The sequence below is a fragment of the Patiria miniata genome, unplaced genomic scaffold (assembly GCF_015706575.1).
Source record: "Patiria miniata isolate m_02_andy unplaced genomic scaffold, ASM1570657v1 HiC_scaffold_18, whole genome shotgun sequence".
Classification (NCBI taxonomy): Eukaryota; Metazoa; Echinodermata; class Asteroidea; order Valvatida; family Asterinidae; genus Patiria; species Patiria miniata.
In genome coordinates, this window is record NW_024037056.1 from 4,820,700 (window position 1) to 4,840,101 (window position 19,402).

Sequence of the window (19,402 nt, forward strand, 5' to 3'; positions counted from 1 at the left end):
ATGTTGAAGTTTTACTTACATGCAAGATCATGAAAAGCTGGAAATTTCTTTGGATAGAATATATCTGTATGTCGGAGAAAGGATTAAGATTATTCTAGGTAGAACAAGAAATGCAGCTCCAGCCTACTGTGATCAGAAGTCCTACCTGAGTATTGTTGACAGCCATGCCCCGTGTCTCATCAACAGCAGGTGCATTCAGCACATCAGGTGGACTAGAGTCCACACGGAACCCATTAGACGTAGCCTGACTCCACATACCAAGCCGGTTATAGGCGCGCACCGTGATGTAGATATCGGTGTTGTTTGGCATCTGATCCGAATCTGACAGGAATATCAGAGCATCTTCTGACAGATCGATGCGTGTAGAGGTAAGAATGTCCTCAGCTCCTGGTGCCGTGCCAGCGCGCCATTCGTAGTGGGAGAGGCCCGAGTGAGGGTCATGGAAACCCCACCAATGAGCTCGGAGCTGGACCCTGCAGGGAATATCATTAGAATGAGCATTGAGACAAACACACCTGCAATGATTTGCAGCAATACAATGTAACCATTTCTATTTCAATTAATTATATTTTTACACAATCTTTGGTCAGTGGTCAACCGTTAGTGGTCAGATAAATAATTTGATGTGACATTCAGGGGTGAACTCACCTTGAGGATTGGTAGCTGATATCCCCACCCCCAGGACCGCCATCATACACACGCCCCGCTACCGGGGAAGAGTCGTCCACCGTGACCCCATCAGAGGTCACTGAGGTACAAAGGTCAGCGGCATTACAAGCCGTCACCGTCACATAGTAGGTCAGACCAGGCACTAGGTTCAAGTTCTCCGCAGTTACATCTAGAAAGTGAATTGCATCAACACTGACAATTAGCACACCATGTTTGGAAAGAGGGATGTATTGATTATAAAATGGGGATTGTGGAATTCCATGGAAAAAATCTACATCTACACACCAGTGTAGAACCCTTCTACACTAAGAAATACTTGACAATTTCACTGTTTTATCAGTTTCATTTGCAAAATAGCTTAATTTAAGGTAGCATTTGAAAATTGTTTTAACTTTACACTGTTTTATTTTAATCACATCATATTCTCTTAACTTGACAAAAAAGTGTTGTTTTCTTTAAATAAACAAACATTCAAACATAAATTATTGCCTAAAAAAACCAAAGTTGTCCCCCCTAATTGCTTTAAGAACACAAATTTTATAAACAAAAATAATTTGTGCCAATCTTCGTTTAACAGATGTACTTACAAGTGTCCAAGCCCACATGTTGCTCAGGTATGACATTGCTACACCCTGAACATATCCCAGCTCTCCAGGAATATCCAACGATGGCGCTGTGTGGGTCATGAAACCCTTCCCAGAATGCCCTGATCACCATACGATCCTCCTGGAAGTCTTGGTCTCTGTGATTAGCCGAGGTGTTTGCTGGGTTTCCGTCAAAAACGTGGCCAGCCAATGGCGGGCTTGCGTCAACTGTGAATGCTCCGTAGCTCTTCAGTGTGATCAGACCTACAGTATTGATGGCCTGGGTCAAATAATTTCAAAAATGAAGATTTATGCTTCTATATTGTTGTTGTCGGGACAGGTTTGTTTTTAGTCATAAGCTTCAAGTCTCAGTTTGAGCCTCTGTTGAGTTCAAGTTTCATCCAATAAGCCTAGTCTTTGTCACAAGTGATTATGACTGGATCACAGAGTTAAAGCCCAGTCTAATACAATTCACGTCACAACAGATAGTGAACAATGACAAAGGAAAGCCTTTTACGACTCAACTGTAAAGCTAATTACCTGACTGAAAACTTTATGATTGACTTGTGACAAACTTGGGATGACTTGACTTTAATTTAAATTTATGAAAGTTTGACAGACCTTATTTTGTTTTCTCATGACAAATAGAACTCCAGTACAGTGCGTGTTGAATCATTTGAGTCAAGACAAGATGAAGGCATTGGCCTACCTTGACTGAAACGAAATAGGAGTGACCTTCTTGAAGGAGCAAAGGTCGAGAGGGGTCACTGACCCCGATCTCTGTACTCTCTCTAGTAAATGGCATGATGTCTGCATGGCCTGGATGTGAACCCAAGGCCCACTCATAATATGCAACACCACTCTCCTGGTCAGAAAACACATTCTCCCAACTGAAAAGTAATACAGATCAAACATGATGTGTGACAACAGGTTGGTAGATTTTTTTTCTAATTTTTATATATTTTTTTGAATTTATGGCGATAAGCAGATTTTGACCATACCTTGCTGAGATGGAAGTTTTTGATTGAATGAAGCTGCCTCCAATGTCCAACGTATGATCAGCACTGATGACAGGCGGCGACGTATCAATTGTGATTGGGTCTGACATTGCTTGTGATGACAGACCAACAAAGTCAGTCGCTGGGTGGAAAACAAATTAACAATTGAAATCACATCAGTTGCAAAATCCTATTCTCTGTGGTTACTAAAACAACTGACACGAGATGCAATTTACGAGAGAGGAGATGATGAAGCTTGCTGGTGAATGTTTTCATTTTTAAAAACACTTGTATCAAGACGTTTCTTGCTGCGTCAGATGCTTACCTCGAATGGTAGCATAGTAACTATGACCATTCTGTAATCTCATGTTGTGTACAATAATGCTGTTGGTGATTCCAACTCGCGAGAAATCTATCACGTCGCTACCACCTCGCTCTGAACCTGAAAAATTAAGAAATTTATAATTATCAAGTTTAAATTCCCTAAATTGCTGTAAAGTTTGATAATAAACACTGCCTTTAATTATAGATGATTTGTAAATACAGAGTGTGACAGACGATGTCATTATTGCATTATTGAATGCCAAAGGATCATTTAGCAGATTCATGAAAACCAAGCAGCTCCTACCGATGGCATATTCATAGTACTTGATCCCAGAGTGATGACGTGCCATGCCATGTTCCTCAATGTCAGTGAAGGACTCCCAGTGAAGAACTAACTCAGACACAGAACTCTAGATTAAAAAACATGAACAGAGGAAAAAAATAATGTAATCTCCAAGAACTAGCCTCACAAATTTGGTGGTGAGGACTCACATACCACAAACAAAAAATTGTTGGGTAAACCAGACATAAATTACCAGAACTAAAACAATCTAGTATGACTAAGCTTTCCTTTCTTGCACCCCAAAAAGCTTGATCAAGCAGAAACATGAGAAACGTACTTGGTAAGTTTGATCCACTCCAATCCAGACAGAGCCAGGGGTCGGTGGGGTCGTATCTATGACAACGCCATCACTACAGCTGGACACAGCAGGAAGCTGTTCATTCCAAAACTCATGCTCCAATGTCACTTCATCAGCATGGATGCAAATGTGATAACGCATGCCATAATGCAGGACCAGATCAGGAATGTTGACAAACTCTTTACCTATTGAACCAAAACCAATATTAGTGTGTCGTATCCTAATCCCTCATTTCAGATTGTTTAATAATTCATTACTTTCTGCATCCAATAGGATTACATCATGATTAAGTCACTTCCCCTCCCCCATTGTTCTTTTCAAATTCTTCACTTTTCAAAATATTTTTCCAAACAAACCTTTGATATGAAATCTGATTGAAAGGTCACAATTCAAAATGGCATTCTAAATGAAGCAATGTCATACTTGTCTCTCCACAGGCCTTCATTGATGGGTGATTACAGGGATACCGCAGACCATTGTCCAAGTTTCCAAATGCAGTGGATCCGGTGTCCAAAATGGCCGCCCAGGTGTAGGCCCTGTGGCGTAGTGTGGGCCAGACTGCTGATAAGGAAGACGTAGAGGAGATGTAGTTCTTGTCTGGTTCCGGCCACTTGGCATTCTGCTCCATGAAGACTTCATCTGTTCAAAACAAGATAAAAAAATATGAAGTGTTCCCTGTGCGCTCAGTGCATGACCAGAAAATGGTGTTGCGGGATTACTGTGTGAGCTGTGTGGAAGGGACGCATTGCATACAGGCATTGGTTTGCACGCACATGGCGCATGATAAATTTTGTGCACCAATCATCTGTGTTCTAAAGGAAACCATTCTTCTGAGAATTTTCTGAAACTTTCTTCTGATTCTTAGCACTTATATTTATTGCACAACACTTTAAGCACAGTGCAGTACCATGAAATCAGGCAATAAATGAGAGAAACCAGCCGTAATTCAAAGAATTTTGCCTAAACCTGCGTTTGATTAATTTACAAAATAGCAAAGAAGATAAACTTACGATCAGCATCAATGACAGTATGGGGGACGATCAGCTTCACATCATCGCAGTCAACAATCTTGGTACTAGCGATGGAAGACAGACCAGCCTTATTGTAGCCCCTCACTGATAACTGAAGACAGACATCCAGGTCCAAGGAACCACTGTAGGATGCTGTGAAACGCACCTGGTGGAAAAGAGAATTCCTGATCCATTCAGAAATCTGAATGATGGACAAACTGCACTGTTTTGTGATCAACATATTTTGTGAGAACTAACACTACTTGCTTAATAGCACCAAACCAGTCTAACAGAGCTGAACAACTGTTCTTTTGGGAGAAGATCTGGGTTTTTACAGATTAAAACACTGTCTTTTCTAAAGCTGAAAGTGTGAAATATTGGTGTCAAAATGACTGGGAAATAAGAGACATTTCATGATCAATTGTAATAACAGTTCACAGGTGCGCAAGAATTTTCTGCATTGTCCATTATTAAGACACCAAACCATGTTTACCCAATGATCTTTTAACGAGACAAAAGTTAAGCTTATGTCCTCAGAGAAAGAAGTTACTAATTACTCTCAAAACAGTGTCATTTTTGTATACAACCATTCTACTTTCAAACACAACACTCCCTTGGCAAATAAATCCAGGATAACAAACTGTACCACTGCATTATTTGTCTTGAAAGGTTTTACTCATGTCATACTTTCCCTCTACTCTTGTCCCTCTTTTATGCTTCAGTTGTGTACTTTCGCACAATCCTTTCCATTAACGTTTGCGAGCACGTTCCCTATGACCTTATGTCTAATAGGATACAAATCCCCTCTCTCCAGAAAAGACGTGATCATCTCTGTTTAAAGTTTGGTAAAAACCTTCTCTCATCTCATAAATACCGTGACTGGCTACCACCCAAAAGAGCGAAACAACCTCCGCAATACCAACACCCTGTCAATCCCTCGATGTCGAACCAACCGATACAAGAATAGTGCAATCCCATTTTTAACCAATCTTCTTAATGAACAACTAAGCTCTACGTCTCACACCCTGGTTTGATATTTATCTTCATTTATTTACTGTTTATCATTATCTGAGCAATCCATTTCTCCATGTTTGTTTTCCCAACTGTTTTTAATCAACTGTTTTTAGTCATTTTTTTGTAAATTTGTTTTATTGTGTACTCACCATTCTTGTTGTTACATGCATTATGTTTTAACTATCATTATAATTTTTTCCCGGTCTTCTAATTATTTTTATTGTAATACATACAGTTTTTACCTCTGTCTATTTTTAAAATGTTTTCCAATGTAAACCTGCCCACAATTCAGCCTTCGGGCTGCGACAGGAGAGTAAAATAAACCATTTAATAATAATAATAATAATAAATAATACTTACCACATCTCCAGTCAAAACCAAATCCTGGATTCTCATCCAGGGACTCAGCAGTGCTCCATCGCTACCATCCTCAGCAATGCTCCACTCATAGAAATCCATCAGTTCATGTGGGTTTTCATGACGTACGTAATCATGCGCAAAAGGCTGGAAGACCACGCTGATCTCTGTCCTGCCTTGCGTGGTCTCAATGTTGCCGACTGTGATCTGACCGACCTCGGGAGGTTGCGATAATACCCAGAATCCATCACTGACGATGGGTTGGAAGCAGACACTAACATGACAAAATGTAACCTAATGTAATAAAAAGAAAGCATATCAGAAACTAGTTGTATTACCTTAGAATCAATTTTCTGTTGAGATAAATGTACTGACTAAGAGTGGGACTGGACAATGACTCGTTTGTTTTTCAATAAATGGAGAAGTTTCTGCTACCTTTGATCTGTAATGACCTCCACTGTGCAATCCTGAACCAGCCTGAACATGTTGGAATGCCATGCCAAGATCTTGATCATCAAGCACCGTGATCCACTCAGTTGTAGTTTTCTCATCATCTGTGAGAGACACAACATAATGTCCTTCTTCACACTACAAATTGGAATCGAATTGGATTTAAAATACTCATAGTACCTAACTTTGAAGACTGGATGCAAACCCGAGGAAAAGAGACTAGATTTTGATTTTGTGAGGACTTTGCACCAGAGTTTGAAAGGAAAATCATAATAATTCCCTTTAATTTTCAAATCAAGCTTACCAAAATAAATCTCAACCTCCTGCTCAACTGCCCAGTTGATGTTAGTCACAAAGGGCTGCAGCATCTCAGGGATGGTCCAACGAGCTGAGATGTCAGAGGTGGAGGCCTGGTAGGTGATGTCATCCTGACAGGATTGATCAGTAACAGATGAGTGATGAGATAATCCTGATGGTACATCAGACACTGCAAGTAGGAGGGAAAATATTGACTGTTAGATAAGAGTGTCGAAGGATGGTCAAACGAGCCTTAGTGGATTGCTCAAAAGACAGTCACTGATCTAGAGAGACGTCTTTCAAACTTAAATATGTTACCAATTGTAAATGACTTTTAACCATTGTAAAGACTGCATTGTCTAAGAAATAAGAAAAATGAAAGGCCTTACTTTCATCTTGATCACAGCCCAGTCCGTCTTTGGCCACAGCTCCCTCCAGTGCCTGACCCTCCTGAATGACTTTGACACCGTCCGAAGTGACATTGACGCAACCGGCTTCAGAGTTGGCACGGATGGTCACATAATAGGTCTGTCAATAAAATATCACCACAAAGATGTTGAAAAACATAAAGCATCAAGATGAAGTCAGGTCTCAATTTAAGGGAAAGTCATTTCAATGATTTCAACTTTTTCAAATTCATGTTTTCATTACCATGAGTGGTGTGAGATCCAGTCCATGCAGTCGATAGAAGGTTGCATTGCCGACATTGATGAAACCATCGCTGACATCAGTAGCACCTCCTTCTGATCCGACAGCAATCTCATAGTTGATATCAAGATGAGGATGCTCAAAACCAAACCAACGAGCTGAGATGCTTGTGGTGTTCATCTGTACGTCAATATCCTTGGCCACCTACGAGCAAATAAACGGGAAGGGATGGGTGAAATATCTAAATAGAACTACTCTATAAAATTAGAAAACCATATTCACACAGACACGTCCCAAATGGTTCATTATCTCAAAACCAGATGAGTAGAAGCAACTGCAAGTTATTAACTTTTAAATAATGATGTCAGTTTTAACTTGAGACAATAAATCAGTAGTCATACCCCTAAGCTGACAACTGCACCTTCCCCAGGGGGTGCAACATCCAATACAACACCCAGAGATGGTAACTGCACGATGTGTCTATAAACCGATGACGTCCCCACCGTAGCTAACCCAGCGCCATTCTGTGCTCTGATTGACACGTAATATTCATGATCACCATGGAGATGCCAGTCTAGGTCAGCCAATGAGAATACAGCACAGGATGTCAGAGATGTACATGGTCCCATTTTGTAGTCTTTTTCTGACTGGAAATCGAGAGTTTCCGTGCTGCCTGGGGTGCTCCCTGGAAAGTGCAGAAAAAAATCATATAGACTGAAACGATCCAAATAATTTAACTTTACACTCAAAACCTGTCATAACACAGACGAGTATGCTATTCTTAACGAAGCCTTTCTACTTGGAAAACAAATGATTAACCCTCCACATGGACAGAGACACGCCCAACATACATTTGCGGGGCACTTTGGACAAATGATCAACATTTTGTTGACTCACCGATGGCAACTTGGTATCTCAGGCTGGTATCCTCATCATCAATGAAGCCACTATCTCCCCATTCAGCAATCAAGTACTCATCCTCCACATGGACAGAGACACGCCCAACAAACATGGGCGGGGTGGTATCCACGATAATTGGCCCAATCACCTAGTTAACAGGAAAATAGCTAGAATGTTTTAAAGACATGATTATTATGTGTATTAACTTAAAAGGGGAAATTGAAATCATCACCACCAGGAAAAGAACCACATAGAACATAATGTGCCGCCCGCAGGGTCATTTAGTTATCTGGCTTGTCTGTTCTGCACAATATATTTTTCACACACCTTGGAAGTAGATAACTGAGCCTTGTTGATGGCCTTCAGAACCAGATGGAACACAGCTCCATGGCTGATATGAGGATGGTACATCACAAAGTGATCATGACCTGATGTTGACATGTAGGTCACAAGGTCAGGAGTCGGATTGGAGGGATCACTGCTGAGACCGATCTCGAAGTCATAGATTGAGCTTTCTGCATCCTCTCCATTCCAAGAAATTATCACCTATCATTAATAAAAACAAAGCTAATCAACAACAGAATCATAAAAGTTGACTTAAGTAATTAAATATCCTTTAAATGTTTTTAGCCAACCAATCTCAGCCCAGTCTAGCTTACCCAATCCCAGCCCAGACCAAATACTTGACCCAGACCAACCCTGTTCAGCACAGACCAGACTATATCTCAGCCCAAAATAGCCATGCCGATGCCATACAACCAAGCCCTGCAGTCCAGTTTAGCCCAGCTAATTAAGCCCAGTCAAGCATATCTGTAAATCGTACGTGTTTGTCGGTTGGAAGGTAGAACTTCTGCTGGACGGCTGAGATCCAGAGGCAGTCTAGGTCTCCTTGGAGAATTGCTGAGGTGTCGTTGGTGCCAGACATCTCAGGATAAACAGATATATCATCTACCAGAGCAGCCTTAGCACTGTGTTTAAAAAACATACATTCATATAATGTACACAATATTGGTTGTAACTACGTTTTTTTTTTACAATCCTATTGCAGAGCATCTGTCACTTTATAAATTTGAACTCCTTGGTGGAGAAAGTCAATTGCAGTAAAGTGTTTTGCTCGGGGACTGAAAGTCCCTTACCCCCTAACTGCTGGTTGAAACTGGAGAAGTGGAGAAGACGCTGTCACTGACCATTATGAGAGATACAATGTATCTGAATGCATGACATCTTCAATCTCACTAATGTCCCTACCTGCAGTCACTGGATGCATTCATCAGTTCTATCTTCCTGCGATGCTCGTTGATGAACCACACCCGACCCTCGGCATCCGTAGCCAGACCAGGCCACATCCGAGCATAGCTGATAGCAATCTGGGTCAACTCTGGAGGGCTGGTATCGATCATGACACCGTCGGAACAGACAGCCTCTGAGGGTTCCAGAGCTCGGTTGTAAGCGATGACGGTGACGCAGTACTGGCCAGGCAAGGGGGCTGTCCAACTCGCATGCGTGGAGGTTGTTTTGTTCATCTACAGGAGGCGTAAAGAGGCAACCCAACAATAACGGTTTCATGATGTATCATTGCATCAAAGGAGGTAGATTGTCATCTGCTTTCCATTACATCTTACTTGCATTTTTGCTTAATGGCAACTAAAAACAACACTCTGGCACAAAGGAAAACTCCCCAAAACCTACCGAATCTCTGACGCTGCCGATTGATGTATTGCCGGTCCAGCAGGAATCATCAAAGAGATACTGGTAGAATTTGACCCCACTCTCCTTGTCAAAGAACCCCTCCCAATGAGCTGAGAGGTCGTTGCCCTCCTGAAAGTCTACCTCATTAGACCCGCGTATCCCATCATGCACCACACCGGCTTGAGGGCCGGACGTATCTACTGTTATCTGCATGAATCAGTAGGAATAGAAATATCTGCATTAATTGGTAGGATGTATGTAAATTGAGAGGAATAACTACATGTATAGTGGGTGAATATCTTCAACATCTGGAACACTGCCCGGTATATTGACTTTCTAGTTACCAACTGAGCTACTCATCCTCTGATCTCCCATTAACCTGACTAGCATGGCATATAGTTGCAAAGACACAATCTTCCATAAGCATACCTGGATTGTCTGGGTGGTTACCAGTCTTGCATGGTTGGTAACCGTCAGAGTGATGAAGTAATCGTAGTCATGGGTACCAATGTGGAATGTTGGCTTAAAACCGTAGTCAACAGCGTAACAGTCGCCGATTGGAACACACAAACAGCTGACTGGATCACAATCCTCCTGTGAAAAGCAAAAGTCACTGCTGAGAATTAGCTAGCCAAATGTCCCACGCCTCCAACATGCCTATGCTTTTTGAAATGTCCATATAAAAGTGCATGCTTCGTAATAAAGGCGTGTTGATAGCTAGACAATACATTTTTTTAAAGAATTAATATTTAATGAAAATCCTTAAAACCTTAAACTAATGTGCAGAACACATTATTTACTACGAAAAGAATATTAGCTGGGTTTTTTTAAATATTGAAATGAATATGTAATGTTTCTATTCTTCTAAATATCTTAATACCAGTTTCTAATGCCCCAGTTGCCTTACCGTGTTCAATTTTCTTGCAGCTATTTTTCCATGGCCATGTACTATCGGTGGCCCAGTGTCATTATCTGGTAGAGTCTGGTTCCCGTTTTCTATTTCTATGCCAGTGAAGTTGTCGAAGAGATACCATTCAATGGTTCTGATACCGCTGTGAATGTCGTATGTCCTGAACTCAACACTAAACGATGAAGAAGCAGAGAACGACAATGTAAAAATCTGTCTGTCAACTAAAAACGTGAATAAAGCTTTGGATTAGTAATCATGGAAAAGAAATCAAATGAAATGAAAAATCCTACCTCATTTTATGCAACTCGGCTGCATTATGAACGGCAAGATTCACCTCCCCGTCCCGTACCAGCCAGAAGTCTTCAATTATAGGCGGGGAGGAATCAGCATGAACCAACACACTGTCCCTCACAAAGTGCCCAGTTAGGTCCCTAGCCTCCACCCAGAACCGAATGGAATCACCGTCCACCAGGGTCAGGTCGTAGGTCGCCTGTGTGTCTGCAGCTTCATTACTCCAGTGGTCTGAGTTGTCGTCGCTGACGTTGACAGTGGTCCTTCCACCGCTGTGATCGATGTCATACAAGATGCGGAATTCAGTCACACCAAGGGCATGTGGGATGGCTGCACGGCCACGCAGCCCAAAGTACTGGTCGTAATCTAGGAGCAAACCAATCATCAAGATTACTTAAACTGTTCTTTACCCTGTAATGGTTCCTCAATAGTCGTGAAGTCTTAATTATTTTACAGAAATGTACTGAAAACATTAATAAAAATGCATCATATCTCTCCATTTTGAACACTGTCTGATGTTTTGAAGAAATTAGTAACTCAACAATAAACTGAGCAAGGTTCAAAAACTATTTTTCTTAAGATGAATACAGGACTTTGTCTGATACATCAAAATCTTGCTATTCGTGGGCGGATTGCTTATGCAAAACCTCTTTTGCATTTATTTTTCCACTAAACAATTAATTAATTACCACTGTCAATAGTAGCGCTGACGTAATCCCCTATGGGTTTCAGCAATCCTTGATTCAGGTGATGAATATTAATGAATCTGTTCATCCAATCAAGAAGTACTGATGTCATCCCTCCGCTGGAGTCTAGATCAATCAACCACTCAAAGTCGGTTTCTTCAGTCGCTGAAAGTAATCGCACCGATGCGTTGCTCTGCATAGTGACATCATCAGGATCATCATCAAAGAACACAAAACGCCTGCTGAGTTTCACATTGCCAGCGTTGTCAACAGCGGTAAGGATGACGGAGTAAACACCTGTGGAGAAGAGTGGATGAATAATGAGAAGAGTGTTACTGGAGAAAATATGGATAAAGGCTAACAATATTGGTGCACTTGAGTAGGACTCAATCACATGATGTGATGCCCCCACTAAGCACTAAGACTTTAAACTGTAAACAGATGGTCTAATCCAGAAGAAAGGCAGGTTGGGCTAATGCAACTCTGCTTTGGGCTTTGCATGGGTTAAATCCATCAACAAATATACCATATCATCAAAGTTACTTGTCATTTCTTTCACATCACAGCTACTTAGCCAACAAAACCTACCAACATGGGGCAGGGTGACAGTCTGCCCAGAGCTAGCTACTCCTTCATAAACAGCCGGACTGTCAAAGATTTCTGTCATCTCATTGCCATGGCTACCTGACAGCTGTCGCACCAGCAGATCATATTCTTTGATGTCAGCGAGATCATCTGCCCAGCCTTGCCAAGTGACTGTCACAGTAGCCTGTGATGATATAAAAGTCTGGAAAACTTAAAAAGTCATTTGAAAATCAACACTTTAGCTACATGTAGTCTTGCATACCGATACCCACTACCTAATCCAAACAATGTATACAATGTACACAAAAGTATCATGGCTAACCAGCGAGGTGACGTCGTTCCCTGCATTCAGCATGGTGATTCGACATCCACTGCTAACATCCACACAGTGGTAGGGGTCAACAAAGTCAAAGGTGAAAGTGGAATCCCCAGATACCGTCTGTCCATTATAGTAGCGTGTGATGGTGGCGTTGGCGTTGTCTCTGTTGTAGAGTTTCAGGTACCCGCCATTGGTTGTAGATACATCATATCTCAGTCTGCAACAGACAAAGAAGTTTCGAAATAAATAAATTATGCACTCTTGATTTGAGCTCCGTCTCTTGTACTATAGTGCCTTACATTTCCAAGGAGTTTAATTCTTTGTGTTTTAAGCAGAGTAAAACAATCAGAATGCCTGCACCACAGTCAATCATTAGTGACAAAGTTTCACAGGCCTGTTCAGAAAGTGACAAAAACCTTTTTAAACCCACCAAGTCATATGTACAAGAAATGTTGGCTGTTTACCTATTTGCTGGTCTGAGATGTCCAATGCAGTCTCTCTGTACCTGGTTCTTGACAGACTGACTGACTGAAATGGCCGACACTAGCCTGGTTGTTTAGGATTACCCTGTAATGGGCTTATCTGATCCACTGTATACACCAGGTTCATAAAAACACTGCAAGTAAAACGTGCGATCCCCCTGGCATCCTGCCACTAATTTGTATACATGCATGTACAGGCAGTTATATTCGTAAGGACAATTTTCAGTGACTGCCTGATTACCCAGCAGGTACCAGTTCTCAGTTGATTTGGGGAGTTTGGGTTGAATGGAGAGTTTCGGTGAGACACCGGACTAACATATGTTACAGTCATTAGTATCTCTCCAGAGACCTCGTAAATATACATATTGGAAAGGATTTTTTTGACATCGACCTTCTCTCCACAGACACCTTTCAAGTATGGCGGAGATTGATGACTGAACTGTAAAGTAAAATGGACACACCGGCATGCATGCATGCACATGTTTGTTTATGGTGTAATAAATTTGTTTATGGTGTACTTCAAGGATTTTCTTTTGTTCCTCTTCCCTTTTCCTTTGTTTCGAAACAGCTCTCATTGGTTTTGTACACGTTATCCAACCAAAGAGTCCTCGATTCATCGATGATGTTGCACATGTGTGTCCTCAATTTACACCATAAACACGCGCGCACGCACACACCGACACACACAGGAATGCGCGATCACAATACGCGATCGTCTGGCTTGAAAGCGAGGGGGATAAGCAAACTTCAAGTCCAGTAACTGAATCCATTGTACAGAATGTTGTGTGCTCTGGGACCAGTTTTAGCAGTTTGCCTTGTGTCATTGCTATTAGTTGTTTTATCAAACTAACTTGCCCCTAAAATACAAGTATACAGACAGTTATGACTTACACATCTCTAGTTGCAGGAGTCCATCGACTGTAATCCAAGTTGATTGTGAATTCACAGTCAACTAGGGCTTTAGCAGGGTTGTCTTGACTGAAATGCAGTCCATTTGTTGTGGTGCAGGGTTGTGATAAGGCTATCTGATATACCATTGATGTCCCGCCTTAATGCATGGACAAGATAATGGTACAAGTATACAATCTTGTTATTCACTGGATAAAGTGGGAACTATGGATCAGGGCAAGTCTCAAGAGAAATTGTAAAAAACAAACAAAGCTCAATCTTGAAGTCGAACTTTAACAAAGTTGAAGTCCTAGAATAGCATGCTGTTGTGATATTAATTTTTTTCTTTCAAAATTGCCAAAAAGTCATGTATGTGAAACGATTATAAAAAATTAGGCCAACATCTAACTACTTGAGCCAGTTAAGTATGAGTCAATTGAGTCAATTATCTGTGCACACTTCGAGGCTGAACTCACGATTGACAACAGCATTCACTCTTGCCCCTATGACACCCAAGCTAGCACTTTGGATATAAGGATGTCCACCAGCAGAAGGGTCTGGAAGTCCAGTCGGTCGGTAGGAGCTTATCCAATTGATCCTCAAGTTTGTGAAATTGTGTACATTGGTGTAGACGGTGTCCATACTACCATTGACTGCGGGGGATTCTAGAGTTGACTCCCCAATGCTCAGGGTGGCAAGATGCTCAGATAGGACTGGTGCTTGACTACTGCCAACTAAGTTGTGAGAAAGAGTATTCAAAGTCTTAGCCATATAGCACCGATGTTTACTTTCAAATAAGGCTACAACATTATCCAAGCTACTACTCCTGCATTCATTATATTGCATCAAAAGGCAATACCGTAAGAGACCCAGATAATTAATCATGATCATGATCTGACTGGCTCAAAGTTTGAACCCATTTTTCTGAACTCTAAACAATGGAGGGACTGGGAACAAAAATAGCTTATTTATAGGTTCTGTAGATAAGGGCTTTTCCCTTTATGCCTTTATGCCTTCATGCCTTCTATGGTACACATTTAAACTGAAATGAAAACATTAAGCAGCAGCTTGTATCACTTCACTTGTCCTCCAAAAATCTAACTTAATTGTGCTCTCTTTAGTTTGCACACGAAGTCCACATGCCCCAATTTACACATATATACAAACTCACTTGTTCTGCAGTCCGTTCCTGAGAATCCACTGCTGCATGTGCACTGGGCATATGTGCAGCTGCCTGGGTAGCACGCATTGCTGTCAGTCCTCCATGAACACTGCTCTAATAAAACAAAATCAGAAACACATGACACATTGATGAAAATACAAGTGAATGTTAATTGCCTTGCAATGTGATTATATGCCGTGCTCTTCAGTATGTCCCATGTAAAAAAACCCGGCCATCATGTCACTTGTCTTTGTCACGCCCCAACTATCGCATCGGTCCCAACTATAGTTGGGACTGTCCCAACTATAGTGCGGCAGTTGGGTCGGCCCAACTATAGTTAGGACTGGAGTTGCGCCGGATGCTTCATGCTTGATAGATCTTGTTGGATTAAATGTTCCGCGGCGATGGCACCGTGTATTCGTGGTGCATGCATGCCGCAAGGCTGGCCGGTCACGTGGTACTGCCTAGTTGGACGAGTTGTCCAGCTGCTGGGTTTTATTATCCAGCAACATTTTGCAAAATTCAAAGATTGCCATGGCCGGCCAACTATAGATGGGCCCCACCCATAGCTAATGTCAAAGGTCCCAAGTCGGACATGTAAGCCAATGTAAGCAGAGCTGTAGAGAATGTTTTATAGTCGTACATCAATTGTAAACTATAGTTGGGACTGCCAAATAAAAATATTGCGGTGGTCCAACTACAGATGGTCCCCCCCAATAGATCATTTCATTGGTCCCCAGTAAAGTCAGATGTGTATTAGAGTTGTAGGGAATGTTTTATAATCGTACAACAATGTACACTATAGTTGGGACCGCAAAATAAAAAGATTGGGATGGCCCAACTATAGATTCGCCCCATCAATAGCTAATTTCAGTGGTCCCCAGTAAAGTCAGACGTGTATCAGAGCTGTAGGGAACGTTTTATGGTTGTACATCAATGTAAACTATAGTTGGGACACCGCAAAATAAAAAGATCGGAGTGGCCCAACTATAGTTGGGCCAGCCCAACTGTGGAACTACAGTTGGGCCTGTCCCAACTATAGTTGGGACAGGCCCAACTATAGTTGGGACCGATGCGATAGTTGGGGCGTGACATCTTCATTTAGAAGACACAAGTCACTGCAGTTTGATATGATGTTAAATCAGATTGATATATTCAACTTACTTCTGCATTCTCTTCCATTATTGACTCTCAAGTAGGCTGCTCCATTGGGCCCATAGTCTCCATCACACTGGTCACATTGTTGGTCAGTGGCAGTGGTGCAATGTAACTGGCCAAAAACACAGTGTGATATTGGTGTACATGCTGGAGAATACATAGAGAAAGCAATCATAATCTCTGCTGAAATTATAGGGACAGAATACAAGTAAAGCTCTCTGTAAAGCCTAAAAAGTCAGATAATAATAAGGGAATAACAGTGTGAGGAGCCAGTCTTCACTGCGTGATAATGACCGGGTTAGGGGGTGACCGCTGTTAATGGACCTCGACTTCGTCTCGGTCCATTAACAGCGGTCACCCCCACACCCGGTCATTATCACGCAGTGAAGACCGGATCCTCACACTGTTATTCCCATTAATAAATACCTTTTTAACGAAATAAACAGTTAAAATGCTCCAATTTTGTGACTTTCTTTCGGCGATATTTCCAGACTTTTTTGTGTTCATGTTCATGGGCGATATTTTAACTTATGCGTGGTACCATAAGCGTTGTTATATACACCAACAGCCGGGCCCAGGCTGTGCTGGACATTGCTGGACAACGTCTTCATTGCGTACGCGTACGACGTCCAGGGTTTGGACTTCTGCTGCTGTAGCGAAACAAAATATTTACAACAATGTTTTCATATTTTTACCTGATGGAGGAAGCTGAAATTTCGTTTACACACTCCTCGTGTCCAGAATTACAAAGATGCTTGGTTTAGGAAAGGTAAATATGTCATTGGGCGAAGTGTTTCAAGAAAATATATCGTAGATCTACGCTTTCGTCGTAAACATCCTCAGTATATCAGATACTGCACTGCTGTATGTACATGTACGATGTCCAGTCGTTTTAAAACTTCCTTACGCACGCGCACACCCATAGCAACTGTGTTGCGTACGCGCGCGTCAGTGTCACGCGAAGGTGGTTGAGCGCATGTGCAGTGCTATATTGTTACAAGCTAGCCGTATGACTGTTGTAAATTTGACCAATCATTGCCTTCCAATGGGGCTGGATCAATGCTGGTTCAGGGGCCATTTTTTTCGCTTGTTCTTTGAACCCGGTCATTATCACCGTTAATGCCCGGCCACGTGATCGAATTTCGACCAATCAGAAACCATCAACTCTCCAAGGTATTTATTAATTTTGTTTTCATTTGAAGTAACAAAAGTGTTCATAATTCTAAAGACCGGTGCTTAACAACCTGATGGAGTTTTAGCTCAGTAAATGCTATAGGCCTATCTTCCCAGAAAACAATATTCTAGGTTCTCGATTTCAAGGCCAATTTTACACACTAAACCAATAAGCAACTGCGCACATGTGTGCATCGTGTCAACGTTTAATTAATTGTGCACACTCATTAAGTGCTTAATTCGCTACTAACAGAAATTTCCAAAAATGCATCTTTAGATTGAAAAAGAAAGAAAACACAGAAAGTAAAATAAGGCAACGAGATCATCACACCATGAACATGATCAACCATTTCCACATTAGAAAAAATGTGCATGATTACCTTGAAATCGCAAGCAGTGAGTGTGTTTTTGACAAGCCTTTATTTGAATGAGAATAATTTCAAACCCTTGTGAAAATCAAACCAATACTTACAAGGGATAAAGTTTTTAGCCTATTTCTAAACAATTTAGTAAGTTCGTAAGTTTACAGAAAATGGTACAAATGCATACAAAAACTGTAGCTCAATCACACAACCTGTCCTTAGCACATACCTTGGCAGTCAGAGGCAGGGCTCCAACTTCCAGAACTACATGTGGTTGTTGGAGGGTTTGATGGAAAATAGTATCCTCTGTTGCAGGTGAAACGCAAACGAGTTCCATGGTACTCATAGAAATTCAAATAGTGAGCGTAAGAAGGTCTGGATTCTACGCTGTATGATCCATGACTTGGTGAAGGCTGGCTGCACACTGCATCTGATACTGAAAAGGAATATTCCATAAAGAGGGAAATCATTATATAATTGATTAAATTCCATGCAAGCCTGAAACTTAAGCCTATATCCCTCTAATCAGATGCACATTATCATTTTTAAAACAATTAACTCCTAAAGTGAATCGTATTTCTTAATCTTACTTCGATAGACGGCAATCCGATGCCCTCCGCCACAGTTTTGACTGCTATCACCAGCACATTTATCGTTGCAACCTGATCCACTGCCATGCCGCCAGTAGTCAATCCCGAAATAGCCACAAAAGCATTCGTCACCATCCTCTAGGCCAATGTATTCCCAACTGCCACCAATCACATCTAGACATCTGTCCATGCACCACTCCCATGACATATTGTCGTTCTCTATTTTATCGTGTCGAAAGGCACGGTCATCATTGTCGTCCACATAGCATTCTACATAACCAGCTTGCCCTGGAAAGTGTTACATGTGATATAAGGAAGTATGTTTTCAATTTTATTTATCGAAATTTATTTATTTATTTATTTTATCTATTTACGATGATAGTTCATCATGTTATTTTACCAGGGTAGCCCCATCAGTTGTCAATGAACTGCAGGGTGACCGTGAGGTCATGGCCAAATTCTGCTAAATGCACTTCAAAAATCTGTCAGATTTATCAAAAATCTGTCAAATTCCCATGAATTACTCGAAATACACTATAAACACTTAAAATCATATGCAGATGCTGTAATATGGTGCCTTAATTAAAGTTAAAATTACATTATAAACAATCTATAGTCACATAAAAGGTGTCATGAAATTGCGTAAATTTCAGTCAAAAACGAGGTTGTGTCACGACAAAATCCGATTCCCAGTGAACCTCAGCACATAGACAAGGCAGTTAACCTGTCTTATTTTTGCAAGTGTTTGTTTGAAAAGATTGAAGCTTTTTAAAAAAACAAATCTCCAATTTGCTATGTTTGTGTGTCAAATAACCATTTTTGCAGTATTCTGCCAGAAATCTGCCAAAAAATCCATTCTGTCAAAGTTTCTGTCAAACTCGTTTTTTTTTACAAAAAATCTGTCAAAAATAGCCGAAAATCGGCTAAAACGGTCACTATGATCAACTGTTCTCCCTGCCCCCTGGGGCCCTGGATTACATAAAAACCATGATATAATAACGACAAAAATTACAAAAAAACAAACAATAAAAGACATAATGAATAATACATTACTAAAAATAACGAAAGAATTAAAAAACACACGCAATTAAAACCATAGATGAAAAAAAACATTTTAGCACCAAAAAAAAAAATGTTCTTGACGAAAAACATATTTTTGGGGGGGAAAACAAAATACAAAATGTATAGACAAAAGATATTGTGAAGAAAAACAGT

The 19,402-nt window shown here is 41.0% G+C and overlaps 1 protein-coding gene across 1 annotated transcript in view; it reads right to left on the reverse strand.

Moving 5' to 3' along the window:
* Positions 1–18,471, reverse strand: part of LOC119724355 — a 30,038-nt gene extending 11,567 nt beyond the window's left edge. Inside the window, exons 1-33 of the mRNA XM_038195374.1 lie at positions 18,188–18,471; positions 17,827–18,033; positions 16,069–16,209; positions 14,914–15,018; positions 14,219–14,476; positions 13,746–13,902; positions 12,376–12,589; positions 12,057–12,237; positions 11,472–11,765; positions 10,782–11,148; positions 10,489–10,663; positions 10,011–10,175; positions 9,582–9,788; positions 9,141–9,415; positions 8,716–8,860; positions 8,220–8,438; positions 7,890–8,040; positions 7,394–7,677; positions 6,996–7,196; positions 6,734–6,872; positions 6,352–6,534; positions 6,033–6,151; positions 5,601–5,891; positions 4,227–4,392; positions 3,640–3,855; positions 3,196–3,401; positions 2,880–2,985; positions 2,577–2,693; positions 2,255–2,393; positions 1,963–2,143; positions 1,257–1,533; positions 649–838; positions 146–473 (exon numbers count right to left, since the gene is read on the reverse strand). Coding sequence (XP_038051302.1) covers positions 146–473; positions 649–838; positions 1,257–1,533; positions 1,963–2,143; positions 2,255–2,393; positions 2,577–2,693; positions 2,880–2,985; positions 3,196–3,401; positions 3,640–3,855; positions 4,227–4,392; positions 5,601–5,891; positions 6,033–6,151; positions 6,352–6,534; positions 6,734–6,872; positions 6,996–7,196; positions 7,394–7,677; positions 7,890–8,040; positions 8,220–8,438; positions 8,716–8,860; positions 9,141–9,415; positions 9,582–9,788; positions 10,011–10,175; positions 10,489–10,663; positions 10,782–11,148; positions 11,472–11,765; positions 12,057–12,237; positions 12,376–12,589; positions 13,746–13,902; positions 14,219–14,476; positions 14,914–15,018; positions 16,069–16,209; positions 17,827–18,033; positions 18,188–18,395 — 6,612 coding nt within the window. The 5' untranslated portion in view covers positions 18,396–18,471. The remainder of the gene's footprint in view (positions 1–145; positions 474–648; positions 839–1,256; positions 1,534–1,962; positions 2,144–2,254; positions 2,394–2,576; positions 2,694–2,879; positions 2,986–3,195; positions 3,402–3,639; positions 3,856–4,226; positions 4,393–5,600; positions 5,892–6,032; positions 6,152–6,351; positions 6,535–6,733; positions 6,873–6,995; positions 7,197–7,393; positions 7,678–7,889; positions 8,041–8,219; positions 8,439–8,715; positions 8,861–9,140; positions 9,416–9,581; positions 9,789–10,010; positions 10,176–10,488; positions 10,664–10,781; positions 11,149–11,471; positions 11,766–12,056; positions 12,238–12,375; positions 12,590–13,745; positions 13,903–14,218; positions 14,477–14,913; positions 15,019–16,068; positions 16,210–17,826; positions 18,034–18,187) is intronic.
* Between the last annotated feature and the right edge of the window lie 931 nt (positions 18,472–19,402).